This window comes from Thalia democratica, chromosome 1, assembly GCF_965202585.1.
Source record: "Thalia democratica chromosome 1, ktThaDemo2.hap1.1, whole genome shotgun sequence".
Taxonomy (NCBI): domain Eukaryota; kingdom Metazoa; phylum Chordata; class Thaliacea; order Salpida; family Salpidae; genus Thalia; species Thalia democratica.
In genome coordinates, this window is record NC_139165.1 from 48,904,774 (window position 1) to 48,929,859 (window position 25,086).

The following is a 25,086-nucleotide window of genomic DNA, read 5'->3' on the forward strand; positions in this document are numbered from 1 at the left end:
AGCTTGTACTGTTTTATTTATATTAGTAAATGCTTAAAAAGCACTTAGTACATTGTCAAAAAAAAAGCAAAGAATAGTTTTAAAGCAAGCTTTTTTTTTATTACAACAATTTTAATAAAATATGACTTCTTTGAAAGAAAGAAGCTTTCTTTACATAAGAATATAAAAGAAATGTGTTTCATTAAAAATAATGTTATAAAACAAAAGCATGCTTTGAACTTATTGCTTCGTAGTATTTAATTTGGCAGTCTGTTTCAAAGCTTTTATAGGTATTTGTTTTATACTCCACACATATGTTGTAAAGTTTTCATATTTTTTATTATGTATGATTTCTTTAATCTGTTTCACAAACTGAACACGTTAGTAATATTAATCCTATGTCTTAAGCTAATGTGGTTTGAAGAGATCAAAGATTAAAAAAAGCATTAGCTTTATATGAAAGTTTATAGCATGAAGTGTAGTTCAATAACTTAAGGCATAAAAATTTGTTCAACTTTTAATTAATAGAAAACTTTTTATAAAAAATATTGTTAATAGTTTTCATTTAGACAGCAAGTTTTTTAAATTTTCTAGAAATCTGTTTAATCACAATTCTATCTTTGACTATGTTTTTAAGCTAAGACTCTAAGTTTGTAGAAAGATTAATAAGCTCATGTTGAATAAAAAGTATTCTAAAAAAAAACACTCCAAAAAAATAAAAAGTTTGATTTTGTTTTTAACTTTTCATGTTAAAGAAAAATGTACTAAATAAATAATTTTTAAAATGTTGGAAGAAAAGTTGTAAATGAAAATAAAATCTTTATAAAATAATAACTATTTCCTGTTTAAATTGTAACTTTAATAAGTTATCTGTGCACAACTTTCTAGTTTAAAACTTTATCTTAAATTTAACTTTGAATTTTATAATCATCGGTTTCATTTGTGTTGCTTGGGTGCACAGTTTTTGTAATAACAACCTTAAAACATTAGATCAACATTGTAAAAAATAAAGATCTGCTAGTAAACACAAATAAAGAATAACATTATGAAAAATAAATTAGAGCTAAGATAAAAAACTTAATTTAAGGTTAGCTTGCAAAAACAACAATGAACCCTTTACAATCTTAAATTTCTACAATTATTTGAAATTTACTACAGTTGCTTATTATCTACAATTTTTTTTTCTGATGTCATTAATTTTATAAGATAATTATTTGTAATTTACAGACTTGAAATATTGACTATAATGTCAGTAGTAGACCGAAACTATAACAGCTTAAATAATTATAAAGTAGAAAAGAAGATAGGTAGAGGACAGTTCAGCACAGTGTATAGAGCATTGTACCTACCAGAAAACAGGCATGTTGCTCTAAAACAAGTACCTGTTAGTTAATTTGTAATATTTAAAACATTATTAAAGTTATATTACTGTGTTCATTTTTTTAAACCAAAATAATAAAATAAAAGTCAACTTAACCTCATTTTTGTTATTAAGTAAAAATATTTATCTGAATTTTCCCAATCTAATTTTTGTTCTATTACCTTACTGAAATATTCTTTTTAAGTTTTTAAATTGTGTTTTTTTATCTTTAACACAATAATTAATTATTATTGCTTAATTTTTTTACTTCTAAGCTTTAAGATTTTTATTTTATTGTTGTTTTTTATTTTGAAATCTTAAAATGTAGTTATTAAAAAACCAGTATAAGTTTTTAGTTGTATACTACCTATGTAACTAGCTTACTTTATAATTACTAGTAAGTAGACTCGGTCTATATATTTTTTTATAACTCATTAAACTTTTCTTATCCCTGCAATTATTGTTATCTTTTTTTATTTTATCTGTTTATAACTGCCACAAAACAATGCTTTGCTAGCTTAAAGTACAATTAAAACTAGCTATATAATTTCAAATAAGTACTTTTCACATAACAGCAATTGGTTCCTAAAAAATATGATTTTTTTCTATACTTTTTCACAGCTAATCTTTATCAGTCTAATTATTTGCCTACATATTTTATTGCTTATTTAGTTTGGTTTAAATACTAATAATTACATTCGAAAAAAAATTTACTAAAGCAAATATTTTTTTCTATTGGGATGGTTTATTTAAAATAGTTTGTAGATAGTTCTAGACTAAAACTACAAAATATTATTTTATTAATTAAGATCATAGAGTCGTTCATAAAATATCTTTACTGAAATTAAAATTATTTATATTTTAAAGCTTAAATATCGTTTTGTAAATAAAAAACTAACATTTATAGTAAAATTTGTAAAATTTCTGTTGTAAAAATTTATTAAATGCAATTTAGTTGTCTCAAGTTCCTATAAAATTAAAAAAAATACTATAAAAGTAATTCATAGTTTTCTAAGCTAAGGACCTAAAACTGTCAGAACAGTTTTCTATCATATTTTAGTTAAAACATGTTACAAAACTTAAAACAAAATATAAAATTAAGAATTTTAAGATTTGATTAGAAACTGGTTTAACTTTACAACTTTACTCCTATAAAAAATAAATTTGTCATTTGTTACTATTTAATTAAATAAAGCACAGATAAATTTTAAAAAAACAATTGCTTGCGAAGTGAAAGAAATGGTCAATGAAATACAACTTTTTTTATGAATAAAATAGAGTTAAATATGAGGTTTTTGTTAGCTGATCCATTAAACGTTTAACATTGTTCCTTTGTAGCTGGTTTTATTTATAGTTTAGAAAATATAAGTGGTACAATATATTTAAATTATCTAATTGAAGCCTGCAAAATAAGAACAATTTGTAAAGAAGTAATTACTTTTACATGGTCTTAAAAAATTTAAAGCTGTAGCAAAAAGTATAAAAATATTTTATAAACAATATAGGCTAAGCATCAGTTCAAAACTTTGTTTTCCAATTTAGTAAACTTTACTGAAAGTTTCATTTTTGCATGATAGTAGTAGTTAATTGTAAATCAATAAAATAATTTATTTGGTTTATACTTTTTCTGATAATGTTATTAAGTACTAACAAAATTGTTTTAAATTTAAAAATATCAATGCTAGAGACATTGATATATTAATTTTGTATGGTTAGAACACATCTAAAAAAAGATAATTACTCTACAAACTTTGTTAATTTTAGATCTTTGAAATGATGGATGCAAAAGCAAGACAAGACTGTATTAAAGAAATAGATTTACTTAAAGTAAGTATTTTAAGAGTAAATGCTGTACACAATTCAGTCTTAAAACTTTAACCGTATAAGTTTGTAATGTTAATAGAAAAAAATAGATATCTTAGTTCTTGTATAAAAATTTATGACGTATCTTTATTTCTAGTATGTTTGAATTCAATTTAGCCTTTTTAAATTAAATTGTTACCAGAAAGTTACTTTTTGAATAGTTTTTTATAAAGATTTATTTTTTAACAGTTTCATGTTTAATTGTAAAAATAAAAAAATTATCTTAGTTAAACTACTAATAATCAACTCTAGATAGATTTTAATCTATTTTAAAAGTTTTACAATATGTCGAACTATTTTATGACTGATCTTGTAATAAAGTTTAATTTCTTATATTATATGATGTTTAGAGTTGTTTTGAAATATCTTTAAATGTTAAGTTTGTTTTAAATTACTACTTAACATAAAATCAGTAGTGTTGACAACCAATTTTTTTGCTTAAACTGTAAAAAGTATATTTATTTTAAGCAACTGAACCACAGCAATGTCATATGCTACTTGGCATCTTTTGTTGAAAACAACGAACTGAATATAGTACTAGAGCTCGCAGATGCGGGAGATCTTAGTAGAATGATCAAGGTTTTATTTGAACTTCATATATTTTTAACGAAACAAAATGCAGCATACTTTTGTTATTTTTTTTTTAATTAGTTCATTTTAATCATCAAAAAATTTGACTTCAAAAGTTTGTAAGCTGTTATTAAAAAAAATATATATGGTAAATTTTATCTATGTTTCCTTCAATTATTTTTAAATTGAAAAATTAAAGATTAATTAAAACATTATTTTATATAAAGTTATTTACTTGTACAGCATTTCAAAAATCAGAAAAGACTAATTCCGGAAAGAACGATTTGGAAATATTTTGTGCAACTAGCTTCTGCAGTAGAACATATGCATTCCAGACGGTTTGTTTTGATAAGTTTTGAGAGGTTTTTGTTTAAACTATATTTTTGAAAGCACTAAAGTAAATTAAATAAGCTATCTTTGTTTTTTAAGTAAAATGTTTTTTTATTCAAACTGTTTATATATAATGCTTTCAGAAAAATTCTTTAAATAGTTGTTTTTTTTTAAAGAAAATATACAAGCTTATTAATAAGTAATGAGTTAAACTTACGTGTTAACGGTGAAGCATGAGTTTTTGTCAATTTGAATTTTTAATGTAAATTGCTCTTTTTGAATTATTCAGTAGATTGCATAAAAATTAGGATTCCATTGTTTACCTGTTGCGATAATTTTGAAAGCATTAACTATAAGTAAGTAAATTCTAGGAAATTCCTTATGAATGTTGTTTTTTAACAGAATTTAACATGCAACTAATTTCGTTGTTTTGTATGCTATTCAGTAGTTTAACTATTTTAAAAGTACTTTAACATTTACGAATAAGTTGAAACAGAAATTATAAAATACTTTGCCTTTTTTTAGATACTGTGTTATATTATTACAGTTAAAAGTATTGAAACATTTGCAAAATAACTTGCAAAATCTAGTTTGCCCTTTTTAAACTATTTGCTTTACATATAGTTAAGTATACTTTGATATTGATATTAAGTAATTATTCCATTTATAAACTTTAGAGTAATGCATCGAGACATCAAGCCGGCCAATGTATTCATCACAGCTCAGGGCGTCGTAAAGCTGGGCGATCTAGGTTTAGGAAGATACTTTTCATCTAAGACAACGCAAGCCCTCAGTCTTGGTGAGTTTCTTCGGTAAATGCTGCTAGTGTAACATAGTTTGAGTCGTTTAAATATTCAAAAATGAATTGTATAAATATTTAAAATGTTTTAATGAGCAGAACTATTTTTTGTACATTTTTATTAGCGAAATAAAAATATTTAATCATTTTCTTTAAGTATTGTACAGGGTTCGTGCGCGTCAGGCTAAATCAGGCTAAGTCAGGCTAAATCAGTTTTTTTGAAAAAAGTAGAAAAACGTCAGGCTAAATCAGTTTTTTATTTAAAAATTCGAGAATCTCAGTTTTTCTCAGTTCAAATGCTTGAAAATTTTTGATTAAAAAAATTGAGAAATCTTTTAAAGATCAAATTGAGATGTGATGTTATTTCTAAATAAAGATTAAGTTATTAAAGACAAAATCAGTCAGTATTTGTAAAAATAAATGCTTAAAACCTTTTGTTGAATCTCTAAAAATTTTTAAGAATCTTCATTATTTAGTTTTGAGTAGATTATATATATCATAGTTATAAAAATTCATTAAAAAAATACAGTTTAAACATTACAGTTTAGTTCAAAAACTTAGCTGTTTGTTTGAATTTGTTTACATCAGCTATGTTTTTCAGAGCTTAGTTGGTTGAACTGTTTTAATTTCTAATTTAAAGGCTTTATACCAAATTTTTTTTATTAAAACTCTTAGCAGTTTATTGATATACTTTACTGTTTGTTTAAAGTTCTTAGAGATATTCACAACACTAAAACTTAGCTTTAAAATATTAGTACTACGTTTTGTAGGAGTACAAATTTTAGGTACAATTCATTTTTCTTTACAAGAAACAAAATATTAAAGGTTTTTTTTAAATTTAAGTGTAAGGTTTTTAAATTTGATATGAAATCAACAATCACTGTATTTATTTAGAGTTTAGGATTTATAATTATGCTTCAATTTTAAGTATTAGTCAAGATACTATAATAAACATTTTTTACTTATTTCAATACTTGTGTAAGCGTTTCATTTTAAATTTTAATAAAACACGACAATGCACGTTATTTTATTTTAAATCTTTTGGTTATAATGTTTTTACGTAGTGCTTAATTAAATTGAACAATTGTATTTAGTATTATATATTAAATTTTTACACTAGTAATAGATTAGATATAACACTTATTTTAAAACTTATCACTGAATTTGTTATATTAAGGGCATAAGGTGTCAATCACTTTTTTACAGTTTAGTCTTATTTTATTGAGTTGTAACTAAGCTATGAGTTACTCCTTGCAGATTTTTAAAGCTCATAAAATTTTTGAGATATAGCTGATTGAAGTCAGAGACTACAATAGTACTATTCAAGACCCCCCAATACCTAAAATGACTTCTAAAGGGGATTTTCCTTACTTTGAAAAAATGTCAGGCTAAATTGATCTCAGTCAGGCTAAATGAAAAAAATTTCGCGCACGAACCCTGATTGTATTCTTTACTATTTCCTAAATTTGTGAAACTATACTTTTTTTTTAAACGTTTATCATCAGCCAGTTCAAACAACAACATTTTAAACCACCTCGATAATGAACACTTATTCCAATTTATGCAACAACCTTTTGTTACCAGTCGGAACGCCGTACTACATGTCGCCCGAGCGGATCAACGAGTCCGGCTACAACTTCAGGTCGGACATCTGGTCGTTGGGGTGCCTCCTCTACGAGATGGCCGCCCTCCAGTCGCCCTTCTACGGAGACAAGATGAACTTGTACGCGCTGTGCAAGAAAATAGAGAGCTGCCAGTACCCTCCGCTGCCCGCCGACGTCTACTCGCAGCAGGTTGGTTGAAAGGGAAACTGAATAATAAATTTTAAAGGCAAATAAAAAAGTAGTGCGCCACAGAGATGTTTTTTATTTTGCATACTTAGAGTTTTGATTGAAAAAGTTATAATAGTTAAGAAATGCTTTGAAATACATGTTATTATTTTAATTATGTTTCAAAACGTCATTTTAAAATTTACTTTGCTCGAAAGTAATTGTAAAGAATGCTGTTCTTGTGAAACTCTACGAAGCAAAAAAGTTTAATTTAAGCTATATTATTTGTATAAAGTTATTGTGTTATTCAAAAATTATTCGCCTGACTTCTTTTTATTTTCGTTGTTCTCACATTAAGTTCTTTATACATTATTTAAAGCAGTCGTGATAATCAGATGGTATGAATTACTGTGGGCTAGACTTCTGTTGTTTCACACAAAATATATTACAACTTAAATTTTGATATATTGTGGTGTTTTTTCAACTTGTTGTTATAATTTTAATTTTTCAGTGTTGCACTTAAAATCTGGATAGTTTTATTAGTTTAAGTGTTTTTCAAATGCATATACTGTTCTGTAATGATTATTTAGTCAACATTTAGTTTTATTTACAAAAAATAAGCTTATAGATTTGCAGTAAATAAAATATAAGCGAATAAGTTTATAAACTAACGTATAAAGTTTTAGTTTTAAGGTACATGTTATAAATTTGAACTTAGTTTAAGTTGTAACGACATATATTGAAAAGTTCCAGCTATTTAAACATTATTATCTCAAAGGTCATTTGAATATATATAAATTTATAAATTATATATTTTAAAATTTAATACTAAGGCCTCAGTTATTTGAACAAGTACATATTTGAAATAAGTAGAGTACTTTTATAAGGTTGATTTTCTTTAATTAGTTTTTATTTGTACACAAAATAGAAATTGAAATGTTTTCCAAATATGTTTTACATTAATTTAGTTAAGATAATGTATAAAAGTTAATCATATTTTTTGAAAACTTGCTTGGTTTTAAGTTAACTGTAAAATATTTAATTTCAATAACAAATTAGATAATGTGTTTTTAGTAAAAAGTGTCATTGGTAGTGTTACAATTACACATAACGTTTATCTTATTTCTATTTATTTTTTTAGTTTATAAATATAACAGTTTGTAAACAAATAATTATCTAGTTAATAATAACTTTTTAGACAAAAGTTCTTCTTTATTTGACATTTTTCATACAATAAGCTCCAAATGTTTAGCAAAATTCTATTTTTTTGCAGTTTTTTTTTAGAATGTATATTATTAATACTATGTTAATTCTATATAGTTATATGTATTTAATTTATAAAGTTAAAACATATTCATAAATTTTATCCCCTAAATCAGCTATTTTTCAAAACATACTTTTTATAAGTTCAATATTTAAAGTCTTTTCTACATTTCTTTTAGATATCATAAATGTTTTATGCTATATAAATGGCCTTGTGTAATTTTATTTAATTAATAATATATTAAACATTATAACCGTAGACTTAATATGAGTAAAAATTGTTAGCAAGTTTTGTTTATATATTTTAAAATATTGATTTTTATAAACACTATAAAAATACTTGTTGATAATTTTTATTAGAATTTAATCTCAGTAATATAAACTTTTTATTGATAATTTTCTTATTAAGGATTAAACTATTAATATAAATGTATATCAATTTAAACCAAAGTATTAAAAAAATAAGATACACTTTAAAATTATTATGCACTTTTATTAGCCTTATTAATACGCTATTGTGTTTAGCGTTCTTTTATCACTTGTTTCAGTTTTTTTTTAACTGAACATGTTTATTTTTACAAACAAAAATTTGTTCTTGACATTAAATCGATCCTTGTATCTATTCAGTTTTTTTACTTAAAACAAGAAATGACATTTCCCTTTTAGCAACGACGCCAAAAAAAGCATTACCACCTTCAAAAATATGAATAGTGAGAAAAACTCCACAACAACTTGATTACACGGCCGTAAATCCGCACCGCAAATGTAAATCAGCTTGAAACTGGTCATTATTGTCTGTGTGGCCGTGACGTCACAATGGAATGATACTTGAGCGGCGGAGAAACGGCTCACACTCGGTTGTTTGTTCAATCACAAGGCTGCCTCGATGCCAAAACACTTGTTTTGTTAAAAAACGTTTTGTCGACACGAGATTTATGTTTTTTTTTTTACTTGCTGGTTTTTTAATGTTTTTTTAGCCTGGTTCAAAGTTAGTTTCTATAAATCACAGCCAAAAACATTATTACAACTCATTGATTTGAAAAATTACTACGTTATTACACAAAATACTCTGACAAAATAACGGCTAAAAAACATTATTGGTATTCAAGTTTAAATTTATATTATTAGTCTACAAACTATATCAAATCATAAAGTAAAAACGGAAATAAAAATCAAACAGTTGCGCGAGTTGGTGGCAGCCTGCATAAACTCTCAACCGGAGAGAAGGCCAGATGTTTCGTACGTGTACCACGTCGCTAAAATGATGAGCCAGCAGAGCAACCCGCCTTCTACCAGCTCCTCAACTAGTTCCTCTAACAACTGACGCTTTCGCAAGTTTTTTCAATTAGTTTATTTAAAGTGTTCGTTTTTCAAAACTAAAAAAAAACTCTTGTTCAGTTTTGATAAACATATCTGTAAAAGGTGTCTTTATAGCCTATTTTTTCAATTGTTTTCAGAATAAATTAGCAAAGTTACACAAAAAACTTATTCGATATTTTTATCATTTCTTTTTAAGCCCTTTCTGAAATTTCATAAAACTTTTAAAGCAAATAATTTTTTTATTGTATCTTGGTTGGTAGGTTGTTATTGCAACATCTAAGCCATGTTACATGAATTCTGTGTAACTTAATTTGAAATTAATTCATAATTTTTTCCTCTTTCTTTTTTGCTTTCATTCGTTCTTGTTCATTGTGTTATTTATATTTGCACTTGAGTTTTTACTTCTTTTTTATTTTTTTGGGCCTGAATTTTGCATTAAGATATATTTATTTGAGTCACTGTGTTTTAATATAATTTTATTACATTTTCTTTGTGTCTTTTATAACAATGTTTTCTCTCAAAGTCAGTGTTACAACTACTTTTTAAACAATCTGTTTTTTATCAAACAACTTTAAAGTAAACAATATACTAGTTATTGACAAAATTAATCATGTTCACCCTTTCAGAAACATTTTTTTTATTATCTAAATCTATTTTTTTCTTTATCGGATTGTGTCTGTTATAAAAGCTTTAATTATATTTATACTTATACCAACTTATTATTAAATTCACATGATGTATTTTAAACTATTTTGTGGCTTTATGTAAATATCTTGCTCTTGTTTTGTAAATATTATGTACATACAACTGTCTCATTGATCAGAAACCAAAGCTTCATTTCATATATATTTGTCAAGGTTTTTTAGTGCTTTTGAGGTGCTTAAACTTGTGTGTATATTGACATTTTGTGTATTTTTTAGTTTGTAATAAAACTGTTTTTCACATACTTATTTTATAGTTTAAGGGTTAAAAATAAATTAAAACATTTATAATTCTTGTTTGAACGTTTTATATAGTACAAATCTAGTATTTAACATTAACAGATATTACTAAAACAAATTTCTTAATTTTTAAATTAGATTTTCGAAAATTTCTCTGAATGAAACACTTAAAATTCTAAAGGAAAATGGTTTAGGGTACAAAATTAAATTAACAAACTCAAAAAAAAAGCAAGTAGAAAACATCATAGTGCTTTTTCATAATAACGTAATGATGATAAACTTTGATCAGTTTGCTTTCAATGTGAAGTAACTATAATAGCTAAATATGAAAACATTTTATATTTAATTCAAAACTTAGTTTACAAAATACAGTTAAAATTATCCTATTATTTGTTCAAAACAAAGCAAACGTTATCGATACAAAAGATTTGAATATTTTTAAGTTATCGATTTAAGTGTAGCTTAAAAATTAATATTTTTTAAATTACATACTATTGTAGACCAGTTATTACACAACTTTTTACGCAAGTTCCGATCTAACCACTTGGGTGATCAGGCAACCACGGTAGACTGAGACTTTATTGAAACTCATCAGACAGTCGCAATCAAAAAGATTTGCAGTATTTAATCTAAATGCAAATTATAGACTGACTGGTGAGTTTCAATAAGATAAACTAATGTAGATTGAAGACTGATGAGTTTAAATAGCTTTTGATTAACAGTTTATTATTGCAGCTTTAAATAAGTCCTTCAAGATATATTTTTGACTAATTAATTGCTTATTAAAAGTTTCCCAATAAGATTTTTTACATACTTGAAATATAACTTTTTTATTTTATGAAAACGACAAAAAAAGAATCTAGCTTTTAATGTTAAAACCGTTATCAAAGCAAAAATTTATAATCCTGACTAGACCGCTTTTTTAATTTTGAAACAAATTTAATCACCTGAAATACAGTAGAGATGAACCGGTCACACGATGCAACACACTATCAAGTGTTACAAAGACACCGATAAGTATTCACCTGATGAATTGTGAATCTCGAAATTAAGTAGGATGACAATGTTTTTAACAAAATAGTTCATTGTATTTACTTTACAAAGTTTTATTTACAAAAAATACGAAAACACGGTATCAATATGTAAAACACGAATATAGCAGTTTTTTTAATGTATTATCTTTGATTTAAACTATAATAAATCGTACTTTTATGAAAAAGTAAACAACAGCTTTTAACCGGTAAAAGAGGCAAACTCTATTTTAAATATAACGGGACTTAAAATGCGTACATGATCAACTTAAATCAATAAAATTAACAAAATAATATTTAAAATATATTTTAAAATAAGATTTTTAATTTAGAAAAATATGCTTTATTGTTGATGAAATATTTATATCTTAAATTTATATATCGAATTAACAGTAAAAGTTAAACTTCACCTTTTATTTTATTGATATTTATTAGTATCTAAAACTTAAACAACTATAAGCACCTTATCTATAGATTAAAGTTTTATAAACTTGTTATTTATAAATATAATACTTGTTGTAAATGCTATGAATTTTAAAACTTAGACCAACTGAGTATAGTCTTGAGTAATTACATGCAAAAACGTTTAAGTTTTTAGAAACTTTGTTACACACTTAAGGAAGCGTTACACTTACTTATATAAACGTTTATTTATTAAATTTCTATTTAAAAATCACAAAGTATAGACAAAAAGCACATATTTGTTAAAATTAATAGCATCTAGATGCATTAAAACCCTGATTAGAAAAATAAACGTAAATGTAACTAAATTATGCTTATTATAGTTGTTTTAAATAAAGTAGGCGCAATTAATGACTTATAACTTATACTATATAGTTAAGATTTATTGTAGCTACTATAAATAAATTTGACATACAACATTGCATCAGACATTTTTTGTGTCTGCTTTTATTATGCTTTGCTCTTAGTTACTCTAAATCTAAATTCTAAACAGTATTAAGTTGCATCAGTCAGAAATAGATTCTTGTTGACTGACTTTACATGACATAAAGGAAATGCAAGTAAATAAGTAAATTTATTAATTTAAGTAATAGTTTAACTTACATCTATTAATTAATGATTAAAACTTGTAAACACTTTTTTTTATTCTAAAAGTTATAAAACTTGTAAATTTCTTTATATAAAACTAGTTAAAAAATAAAACGATAAAAGGTTTTTGTTGAAACGGGTAGCTTATAAAAACGCAAATAGTTAAAATATATAGCAAACCGTCTGCACACTTACTGAGTCAGCAAAATTCTTTTTAAAGCCGTTTACTTAATTTTTAAAAATCTTATTAATCTGATTAAACTTAAAAATCAGTATTAGTTTAAAAGAGATAAATTAAAAATTTTCTTAAACAAGTTATACCCAAAGTATTAAAATGTAACAAAATGGCTTTTTATTAAATAAAAAAATATTTATTGATAAAAAACATCCAGTTATAATTTACAGAAACGGATCTAAATTGCACGAAGACAAAAATGCACGAGGTTACTAAACTGCACGAGGGGACTAAATTGCACGAGAACAAAATTGCACGAAGCCAAAATTGCACGAAGACGATTTTGCACCAAGGCTCAATTTTGCACGACTTACTTTTTTGCACGTGAGTGAAGAAAAATAAATAAATAAAACAAAAAATATATATTTAAAATGATTTAACAAAAAATAAAGAAAAAAGTAACTTATCGAGGGTAACGCTTAGGGGTAACAGTGATAGTAAAAAAAAGATTTAAAAAGAAGTAATGAAAATTATTATAATAAAATAAATAGTTATTTAATTAATAAAAGAAGAAAAAGCTACCGACCGAGGGTAAAGGTTAAGGGTAACAGTGATAGTAAAAACAAAAAGTAAAGAAACAAAAAAAAATTAATAAATTTAAAAAAAATAAAAATTAAACCGTGCAAAATTGTCTCCGTACAAAACCGTCCGCTCGTGCAAAAGTGTCTTTGCGCAAAAGTGACCCTTCGTGCAAAAGTATCTTCGTGAAATTTTATTCCCTCGTGCAACTTAGACAGCTACCCATAATTTACAGTTGACTAGATATGAAATAAAAGTAAGATAGTAAGATAAAATATTTTGCTTAAATCTCATACAAAAAGCAATTCAAATTTTATATTTATAACAATTAATGAAGTTTTTGTAAAATCAGAAGTAGTTAAAAAGAGACAAATTAAAATATTTCTCAAGTATCGTGAGCTTTTAAACAAGTTTTACCCAATATAGTAAAATGTGACAAAATGGCTTTTTATTAAAATAAAATATTATTTAAAAACATTTAGTTATAACTACAGTTGACAAAATGAGAAATAAAAGTAAAATAGTAAAATAATTTAGTTTTCTTAATTCTTAGAAAAAAAATCAACTAAAATGTATATGTATATGTATAACAGCTTATAAGGGTTTTATATACACAAGAAAAATTCTATAAACCATAGTAGTTTGATTATATAATATGTTTGGTCTAATTTGAAATAAAATGGTCACAATTTTTGTTTATCAATTTTTTTGGTTATATTAGTTCTATCCGTAACTTATAGTAAACATCTGCTTATTTGGTAAATATTCTTGACATATTGTAGTAGATCCTTATAGTTATGAAGATAAGTACTTTAATTTGAAATCATGATGCAATCATAGTTCTTCATAAATTGTACAAGTTTATTAAATTGTCAAACAGAGCTAATAAATAAGAATACTAAGTACTAGTACAAAAGTACTAAAAACTGTTGAATTCATTAATATTGAGTCCCAACTCCTAAGTACATAACTATTTAAAAATTTAAGTTAAAAGCATTAGTTAGTTTTATTTATTAGTCATAAAAACTTATCTAACTAGTAGAACATAATTGTAGTTTACGGATTAGTACAGCATGACATAAAAAACCTTGAACTTTCAAAAATCACTGAAAAACCTGGAATATTTTTTTATTATAGATCACATTAATCTAATGCACAAGGTTCCCCAAAACCTAGATGCTTGGATTTTGACAATTTAGGCTAAAAATCCTGGAATTTGAGACATTAAAAAATAAGCTGAAAAACCTGAAATTTTGAACAAAAATCACTTAAAAACCTAGTAAAACCCGGAATTTTAAACAAATATTAAAATTAAGTAGTAAAATTTCTATTTGATACTAAAAATCTATCATGAAGATATATTTTTTTTGTCATAATCAAAAATATTTTATTAAAAAACACATTTAAAGTAGCTTCACAGTACCTTTACAATTTTGTTATAATATTTAACACAGTTTTTTTATATTTTACATAGTTTTAAACTAAAATCAGACCCAAAAACGTGTACTTTTAAAAACCTGGAAAAAATTTGTCAAAAACCAGTTGCAACCCTGAATGTAGTATAAACATACATACCTAATTTTAAAACAATATTAGCTTCACTTATCACATTTATTATAACTTATGATGGATTTATTATATTTCATTGTTTAACTGTATTATTATCTTTTTTTTTAACAGTTTTAGACTGTTTTTGTTTCTTTGTTTTTATGAATATAACTACCAAGTCATTTGCATTCAGGTTTTTTATCTTGGTGGTATTAAATTGAAAATAAAAAATATTGAATTTTTTTTAAATATAAATAGTTATGTTTCTACATTTATTACGTTCATGTTTTTGTTATAATTATAAACAAAAGAAACTTCCGATCCAAGTATTTCTCTATAAAATTTAAACGCAATAACATACAGGGTAAAAGTTTATATATTATAAAAAGTGTTGTAGTTCTTAAATTTATGTCCGGTCTTTATCTTTTAGTGTATCTAAGATTAACTCAAACCCAAGTTAACACAACAGCTTAGTTTTTTTCATTGAGTTTTTGTTTTCCTTTTTTTATATAACGATTTTGTTTTAAAAATAGTCTATTAATAAAAATTGTGTTTATATGTAAAACTACTTTTTTCTAATAGAGCTTTTTGATAATATATGCCAGATTTTTAGCGTTATTATTCAATGTTTCTTTTTAACTTTGTTTGCTGGTTTTTTTTGAAAGAAAGTTTTTGTTATACATGATAGCTTCAAAAAATTAGGAAAGACTTTCATATTGTTAACAATAAAAGTAATTAGGTTTATATTTTAACTATCTTACTGAAAAATAAAGAACTTGATTATTTATTAAGAGATTGCATTCTGTTTAAGTAGTATTTTAAAACTGTTTAAAGTTTTGAAATTTACGTACCTTAAGAATTTTAAGATAGTTATGTAGTAAACAGATATGTAATTTTCTAAAGTGTATTAATAAAAGCTACTAAACAAAATCTTTATTATTGAACGAAAAAACTTATTCTAACTTACTGAAAAAAATGTAGAACAAGACCCCTGCAACAAAGTTATCTAAAATACGAGAAAAAAAAAAAACACTCAAGTTATTTATTATTTTTTACATTCAATCTATAATGTTATTTTATGACTTTTATAAGTTTGTTATTTTTTTTGTTATTAGTTTTTATACTTTTTTAAAATTTAAAACTTCTAACTTTCTCGCTTAAACTTTTGATTGTGCTTTTTTTTTCATTTTTGCAAATGTTATGTAAGCATGTTATTTAAAGCCACTAGAATTACTGCCCATAAAACTTATTTAACCCCTAAAAATAAACAATTTTCAATTTTTGACTAACAGTAATAAGGTTTTGACTAACAGTGATATTAAGTTAATGATTGCAAAATAAAGACTAAAATGAAGAAATAGAGAACATTGCAAACTATGAAAAGCATTGTACTGTATCAATTAGTATTAACCTTTAAAACTACTGCAAAAAAACTAATTAAGAAATTTTATAATTGATAATATAAAATAACCGATACATTTTTGATAAAATCTAAACAACTTTTTGTTTTAAATAGTAAGGTAAACATAATATTTCTAAACATAAAATAAAAACTATTCCTTATCTGTCTTTTAAAATATCCCTTTTACTAATGATGCTATTTGGGTATTATTTCGCAGTAAATAGGTGATAGATTTATCATAATAAAAATTTCATTCCCTAGTCAATTTTACAATAAATTGTTAATACCAACTGCTTTAGAGTAAAAAGGGCCAGGTATAAGTATTGTGCGTTCATAATTGTCCTTTTTGCCGTGAAGCGTAGGTTTCTTATCTTCGCCACTGCTGCTCGCTTTTAAAATCCAGTAAGGTACCTTTCAGATTATAAGTAACTAATTGGGAGTCTTTTTAGTTGATCATTAGTTAGTAAGTTAAGCTCATTGGTATACTAACAATTTCCACCTAAAAACTATTTTTTATTACAATTTTTTTAATGTTTGAAATTTGATTTTCTCAATATTTTGCTATCACTATTACCCCTAACCCTTGGTCGGTAAGCGGTTATCGGATTGATCGGTTTGGAATTGTGTAGTTGGGAGTTTTGCGCGGGTTGGAAATGATTGCAGGTTGGAACTGAGCGGTTCTTGAGCTCAGTAGCACGTAGTGGGTTCGACAAATAAATCTTGCCTAATCCAAATTCTTTTCCTGTTTCGGAATCTAAAACTTTGGCAGCATGGAGACACATTTTGATAAGAATTTCACAACACAACTCAGAAGTTGGATCCAAAACCTTAATATGTGGATAATGTACTAAATAGCCATCTACAGTAATTTATTATTATTCCAATGTTGAAATCATACAGCTCACGTAGTACTTTTTAAGACCTTTTTGTGAGCTAACCTCAACAAAGTGTAAAAATGGTAGTGTTACCTTGTTGGTAAAGAAAGTGCTTCAAGTTCAGTGACTAGAAATGTTTTGTTCAACCAGTAGTTTGACAACTTCCACAAGCTGGTTGCTTAGATGCGTTTCATTTGTAAGCTTTCTAAGAAATAAAAGAATTTGCAAAGTCGATGCGGCAGAATTCTAAATTTTAAAACCTGCGTTCGTGATAAATTGCAAAACGCTAACTAGGTTATCTTTATACAGAGTTTAATCAGAGATATCTGCTTGATTTGTATTGTGCCCCGACTTTTCATGGCTGACCAAACTTAATATGAATAAAATTGCACACCCAGATTTTTTCCTCTTTCAATTGTTGAATTCAAATTTTAAAGCTTTTTATCAAAGTCCAACTTAGTTTCTACTTCAGCCCAAACTGTCAAAACTGCCTTCACTGGATTTTTCGGTTATTTTATCGGATTTTTTAAAAAGTGTTAGTCATTTTGCAGTACAATTAAGTGTTAATACTAAATGATACAGTGCAATGTTCGTTTTATTTTGTAATGTTCTTTATTTTGGTCTCTTAATGTTTAATACATTTCATCATTGTCTTACCTAAAATAATTACTTTTTAATATATCGTTATTTTTTCGTAATGCAAACTAAATAATTAATTTAATTTTGTTTATCATTAGTAGCTAAATAAAACATCACATAAACTATCTCCTTAGAATACATACCACATCACCTAAATTCTAAAGGTAAGTAAATATACCTATAAACTTTCATTTTACAATAAAAATAACAGTAAGAATATTTTAGTTTTAAGTATCTCTAATCTTCCCTTGGTTGTGTGTTGTTCTTCGTGATTTTTTTGTCTTTATCAAAATCGTTTTAAATAAAAATAATAAATTGCTATGTTTTTTTTTAATTACTTTTTTAAGACAGAATTCGCAAATTATGTGTTATTATTACGTCACTTTACCTAAAAAGCAGTTGCAATATCTTTAAATTTATGCCTTTGAGTATAACCTTTCATTTAAGATATAAATTACAATTCTAGGACATGAATAAGTGACCTTATTACTATTTAAGTCAAAAAATTGAAAAATGTGAGAATCGTTATGTCAAATAAGTTTTTTGGGCATAAATTTTTGGTTTTAATCTTTGTAATGTAAAAACAATGTAATGTAAAATGTAAAAACTTCTATCTTTTTTTTTATTCTAAATGTTGCCTAAACACATCCAATTCATATAGTTCTATGTGCCCAGCAAACATCACCTAAGTATTCCCTATCCCTACCCCTACTATCTGTTTGTAACGACTAGTGTAAAAAAAATAAACTAATAATCATTCAGCAAAGGAACTGTAACTTATTAGTAGAATAATTTCTGCCAAGTTAGCAATAATTATTATGAATTTTGGAAATATTTTAAAATAATGTAATAAACGAAGAAATATAAAACTTGAAATTCTGACAAATCAACTACTTTAAAGTTTATTTTAGAAGCTACATCTGTAAACAAACTAAAATTTAAAACTCAAAAATGTTTAAAAGGTCTGATTAATAAGAGTATGATTATAAAAAATTACAAATGCGACATTTTTTTTTTAATTTTACTTATTATTTAGTAAGAGAACGAATATTTTGGTCAGTTTTAGTACTTCTAATTTTAGTTTTGTATCAAAAAATAAATATAAAAAGCTCTAATCAGTAAGCTTATAGTAGTAAACAATTTAGTAAACTATTTATAGAGATAATTAACCATAATTCTAAAATATCAGAATTTTAATTGTCAAAACTTCGTGCTGTAAATAAAGCTTGATAATTAAGTTTAAAAAATAAAGTTTAACACTTTTATTGTTGTACTCATTTTGTTATAAGTAATGTTTTATGAACTGTTATAGTTTTTTTTGAAGATAGATTGTTTTGAATATTATCAAAGAGTTGAATAGTTAGATTAATAAACTTTAAAGTAACTTTAAATTACTGTTACATGAAGCATTTTTTATTTATCTTTAATAGATAATATAAAATGTCGATAATACTTTTTTTTCTTTATTTTATCTAATATTTTTAAAATACCATTGTCAATTGATTTTTCTTCTTTTTTTTTTCTTGCTTTTAGAATAATTTAAATTCAATTAAATAAATAATGTTTTGTGATAAATACAGACGTACGTACAAATCTTTATCTGAAAATATAGTTTAAAAAACCAACAGACTGTTATAAGAAGTAGTAAACAGTTCTAAAAACAGTTATGAATAATATTGTATATCAAAACAACCAAGTTGGAACTGATAGTGATGCATGCAAGTTTAAAAAATCAAAGTTGGAAACTTCTCAACCAGCTTTAAGATACTTAAAAAACTATGCTTATATTGAATTATGCAAAGACAATTTTTTTAAAGTTCAAGAAGAAAATACAATGCAGACTTATAATAGTGTTTCTGAAAAAAGTAAGAATGCACTTAATAATATATTTTTTTGCTTTTACTACTAAAAACGTAAAAAAAACACAAATTTAATCTTTAATTTTAATTCGTTATGTGAAATTTATTCTTTTTACTTGAAGAAATTTTTTGTTCTAAGTAAAAAGTTTATAACAATTAAACAGTTAAATGATTAAATTGATAGATTAAATTTTTCAAGTCATGTTTTAATGTTACACTAAACTGATTTAGTTTGAAAAAGTGAACTAAACGCACTATTAATACTTTTTTTAAGTTTCAACTAATTTTGGATTAACAGACAGATATTTATCAATTTCAAATATTTGCTTTATTTGAATTAACTTCATATTTAAAACAAACTGAAAGCAAATTATTCTCAAGATAATATTTTTCAGGTATGAAATTACAAAATTACAAAAGAATTATTGAAGTAATTAAAACTGGCAAATTACTTCTAAAAGAAAATGTAATAACAGGTTCATGCAACAACATTATTAATAATACAAACATTGACATTGTAACTACTCATCTAACGGTTGCTTATATTTTTGGTTTGCTAAACATTGCTCAAGTATCCTTACAGTATATAGAACGTTGTTTTACAATGGTATCAAAAACTTACAATTTCTTACAACTAGACTTTTCTATTCTTAGAAGAATACTCGATTCATCTGAACTGCATATTACTTCAGAGCTTGAAGTATTCAATGCAGCAGATAACTGGATTAGCTACAACACTGAAGAAAGAACAAAGTTTTTAAAAGACCTCTTACTGACAGTACGATTTTCTTTGTTGTCAAAACCTGCTTTGAATAGCTTATTGGCAAAATCTTCTTTTATTTCAAAAACTACGAAGTGTAAAACAATCTTACAAAACACACTTTTAAAAAAACAAAAAACAGCAAGTATTATATCAAATAAGTATACTTCAATTAGATATTGCACTCAAAAAAGTTTTGACTTTTTAGGCTATAGATACGAAGAAAAGAAGCTAATTAAAATTACGGGAAAAGACTTTCAACTCGTAGAAAACTGTGCAATAAACGTAGGTCCACTGATCGATGGTGCAATATATCTAAACGGTAAGCTCTACGTATTCGTATTGTATAATAGAAAAACGATAATCAAAAGTTACTTATGTGAGTCTGAAGGTTGGAAAAGCATAGTTTCTTTAAATTACCATAGACAATTTTGTTGTTGTAATATTGTTAATAAAATTTTTGTTATTGGTGGTTGTAGTATAACAGAATGTCTTGATTCTTGCCTAGAACTTGACACAGAAGAACTCACATGCAAAAAAGTTTCAAAAATTATAACGACAAGAAGAATGGCAGCGACTGCAAATTTCGATGGTAAAGTAGTTGTATCTGGCGGGTTGGACCGAATTATATGGCCTAACACCCTTCGTAGAGATATAAGAACCTTGAACACTGTAGAAGTTTATGATCATGTAGCTGATACGTGGTCATATATGCCTTGTATGAAGTTAGGTAGATACAATCACACTTTGATAGCCATCAAAAATAAACTTTTTGCAATTGGTCCTGATCTACAGGGTTTTATCGAAGTTTTTGATAAAGTAACAAACCAGTTTTCTCTCATTACATCACCAAAATTGGATAAAACTAGAACTTTAGGACCACTTGTTACTGATATTAAATCCTCAACAATCGGACACAAAATTGCTGTTTTTGGATTTATAAAATCAACCATATTACTTTATGATACAGAAAAGAAAACATGGTATGAAGAATCTTGTGAACTACTAGAAGATTGCGACATGTTTTACAAATTGCCACATACGTAGTATTTACATAATAATCTGTTACAGACAATCTATAATTTTATGAACTTATCATTTTTCTTAAACGTTACAATTTTTTTCTTTTGTATGTGACCAATGTGTGCAATTTAAGAGTAAGTTTATGGGAGGATAAAAAGTCAAAAAATCTACGTTAAAAAAAAATGCATACTAAATAATAGGCCTAAAGTTGTAAAACTTAAATATTACTTAAAACTTTACCTTTAACTTTTTTTTTATTGGTTACTTTCTGTGTACGTATAAAAAGAAATAAATAAAATTCCGTTTGTTATAAAACTTGCCTTTAAATACTTATAAACACTTTTCTACGTTTAAAGTTTTTTTTTTACAAGTTTTACTTATAACACTAATTGTTTTACTTTGTTAAAGTAATACAAAAATACTACTTGGAACGGTTTATTATAATTAAAATTTTTTACTATGATTCGATTTTTTTTAGTATTTGCGATATTGCAAATCATTATAAAAACTCAACTGCGTTACTTTTTTCATTGTGTTTAAGCTATTTTAAGTGACAGTTTTCTTAAAAAACACCACAGTTAATATTTTTTTTTGTTAAAGTATTAAACGTTTTTTAATAAAATTTCGTGTAGGAACAAAATTTATTAACTTTAAAAGAAGTCAATAAAAAGGTTGTTTTGAAACAAATCTTAGTTATTTTTAATTTTTATTTTCACAATACTTATTTTAAACTTGGCGCTAAAGAGTAATTATGTTTGCTTTGGTTTGTGTTATAAGTTGAGTTACTGTATGTTACATATTGCTTTTGATTTAATAAAACAATTGATCACAGATTTTTAGAATTTGGTAAATTTTTTTACCAGTACTAACTACTAGTGTTTTGTTATAAAAAGTTATTATGAGTGATTCAGATAGATGTAGAGTTAAACGCTCAAAACGTATTGCTAATAAAGGAAGCAAAGCTATTACCCCTGAAGGTAACAACCCTAACCAGGCTGGGTTTATTACAGTTTTAGATAGTAAAATAATTTGTTTTATCGTTTTGCTATTTTGATATAGTTTTACAATTTTAACAAACAATAAACTCTCTATAAATTTAAATTAAAATGAAATCCTAAAAATAAAAATAGTGTTTGGCTCCTTTTGAAAGTTTTGCACATCTTGTACAGTTTGAACTATCTTCAAACAATTTTACTTGTGTACAAAATTTACATAAAACTTATCTTATGAAGTTTTCGCTCATTTCAATGAAGTACGTTTATTTTAAGACTGTAGTTTTTCTTTTTCTGTTTTAGTGTTATAAAATTAATTCAGTTTTTAATTTTTATATACTCTTAAATAAGTTAATTAATGTATACAGCAGGGTTTCTCAAACTTTTTTCTAAAAGGCTCCATTTAGAGAAAATAATAAAGCTGTAGACCCCTCTGACAAAATTTCTTAAAAACTACCATTAAAAACACTTAAAACTTATTTTTTTTGTTCTTCATCATCAGTTCCAAAACATAAAAAAATAAGTTTAAAATTAGGGATTCCCTTTACAGCTTTTGGCCCCCTAAATTTCCCGAAGATTTCTACAACGTTTAGTATAAGTTTCAAACACAGATTATATACCTTTAAATAATTTTATGCTCTTAATTATCAACTTTAAAATATTTAGTGTGAATTTCAAATCATGGCCTTGTGGCTACCCTTTTTACTGCTTGTGAGCCCCTAAGTTTCATAATTTTTTCCATAATATAAGTATAAGTCTTAAAACTATCATTGAAAACACTTAAGCTCTTTTTTTCGCTCTTTATCATTAACTTCTTTTTTAATCTCATAATTTCTAACCCGATCATATCTAACGAGATCATTTTAAACCAAATCTAACCCGCTAAGTAAGTATTTGTTTACTCTATATGTTTTTAATGAGGATTTAGTATAAAAAACATATACAAAACTGTTCTTTTAAAAAAGTTAATTTTTTTTGTCTCAAAAAAATCTTAGTATTTATTTATTTCCATTTAAAATTCATTTTTAATACTAATTTAATTTTAACCTACAGAACTTATTTAATTATTTTTCATTTACACTTTTTATCTATCTGCCTAAATTGAACTTTTTTCGTTTTGATTATACGAGATTTACTAAATACTTTTTCATTATTCTAAAATTTTGCCTATGTGACTTCTTAAAGTAAACTATATTCAAGTTACATCTTCTTGTCACTTACTTAACTTCAATGTTTAAAACGCAAATAAATTTAAATCTTTAAAAATTAAATTTTCAGAAACAAAACCTTCAAACTACAGTCTATAAGCTACGCTGCAAGTCGAGTGCAAACTTAGTATAGTTGTTATAAAATCTAGCACTACTTTATAGTTGGTTAATTTGCAGTTTTAATCTAAAAACTTATACAAATTGTTCTACAACTTGCACAGACCTAATTCTATAAAAGTATTTAAACAAACATTAAGTGAACTCGAATACTTTTGTTTTATTTAGTGTTACAATTTATAAAACAGTTATATGTCATTTATCAAACCGCAAAATTATGTAATGTCGGCTGACCGTCTAGTTTTTATTACGTTAATAAATGTCTACTTACACCTAGGACAAAAAAATCACAAACACTTGATAAGACTTGTCTATTAATATAACAAGTCTGAGGATGATCAAATGTTCTTCTTAAGAACAAATTCTTTTAAGTTTATACAAATCCGAATATAAAATCACTTGATTTATTTTTTTGGTTTTATTTACGACTTAAATTAGTAGTTTACTTGATATACTTATTTTTCAACTTACTCTATTAAAAAGTTTTAAAACAACGAAAGCACTGACAAAACAAAAAAAAAACAATGAAGATGTTTATTGTCAAACTAACTATAGCCTGTAAAAACTCCATTACACTTCTTCCTTCCCTTTTCAAAACTTTTTTTACGGTTATAACAGGCTTTATACATATCTTTCTGTTTTCACTGAATAGCCAGCTTTAAGTCTATTGACTATGTTATGGTGTTCATCTGTTCTGTTTCCAATGCTTAAACACAAGAAAAAAAACAAGATTACCATATGATTAAACAGACTGGAATTTTCTGTGCCACTCTTCAGCCTGGTCGTTAGTTCTGTGCTCATTGTTTCTAGTCCTTTAAATCACATTGCAGAACTTAATTGAAAACAATGGTCGCCCAACGTTATTAATATTTCTAAAAGCTCCTGATATAACTAGTAAATTTAAACTGATATATTAGTTATATAAGACAAAAAATTTTATTGTTGATGTTTACAGAAGTTGGCAATAGTTGCAAATAAAAACTTACTTAATTTTAAAAGCAGAGACAAAAATTTAAATTGTAAATGTTTACTAAAGTTTTTATGTTTGCCATTCTTTGCCAAAAATGATTAAATTAACGTAAAGTAATAAAAAAACATAATCTATAATATAATAATATTCTAAGAAATAATTTTTAAGCAAAACTATAATAATTACAAAAGAAAAAAGTAAGAAAAAGAAATTTTTTACTTGAAGAGTAAAAACTTAATAAAAATAGATTAATAAATATTTTGGCTTATGTTTTACTAAATAGAGGTGTGTAAATTAAATATTTTTTTACGACCCGGTTTCGGTGACAAAAAACTCTCCTAAAGTAAAATAAAGTAGGAAACTGCTACACAAGTGTTCTACTATGTTGTACAAAAATTATAAAATGATTTTAAAAGTTTTTACATTTTTCCCTTTTATTAAACTAGTTAATGCAATTTTACTATACATCGACATTTGAAGTTTTTGTTCTTACAGGATAATAAAACTAACTTGTTGTAACTATGAGTTTTTATGAATGGTTATAATAGGATCCTTGTTAAACCTATTGTATATATTTTGATATTAAAAAAGAATTATAACATAACAAGAAATTTGTAGAAGCAAAAGACCAGTGAACACCATTAACAAAGTCAAAAAAATTCAA

General features: G+C 25.1%; 1 protein-coding gene across 1 annotated transcript; it reads left to right on the top strand.

Annotated features, from left to right (window-relative positions):
• The first annotated feature begins 1,210 nt into the window (after positions 1 to 1,210).
• LOC145849225 (serine/threonine-protein kinase Nek7-like) lies at positions 1,211 to 10,195 on the top strand. The gene is made up of 7 exons (XM_082954363.1): positions 1,211 to 1,363; positions 3,104 to 3,166; positions 3,671 to 3,781; positions 4,016 to 4,110; positions 4,780 to 4,901; positions 6,486 to 6,694; positions 9,114 to 10,195. Exons 1-7 carry the CDS (start codon positions 1,226 to 1,228, stop codon positions 9,255 to 9,257), a joined length of 882 nt encoding a protein of 293 aa, XP_082810489.1. The 5' UTR covers positions 1,211 to 1,225; the 3' UTR covers positions 9,258 to 10,195.
• The last annotated feature ends 14,891 nt before the right edge of the window (positions 10,196 to 25,086 follow it).

Excerpts from the sequence above, each read along its gene's own strand:
- LOC145849225 (XM_082954363.1), top strand. The coding sequence starts at position 1,226 with ATGTCAGTAGTAGACCGAAACTATAACAGCTTAAATAATTATAAAGTA. Across the intron at positions 1,364-3,103 it reads TTGCTCTAAAACAAGTACCT|ATCTTTGAAATGATGGATGC; the intron begins GTTAGTTAATTT and ends TGTTAATTTTAG. Across the intron at positions 3,782-4,015 it reads ATCTTAGTAGAATGATCAAG|CATTTCAAAAATCAGAAAAG; the intron begins GTTTTATTTGAA and ends TTACTTGTACAG.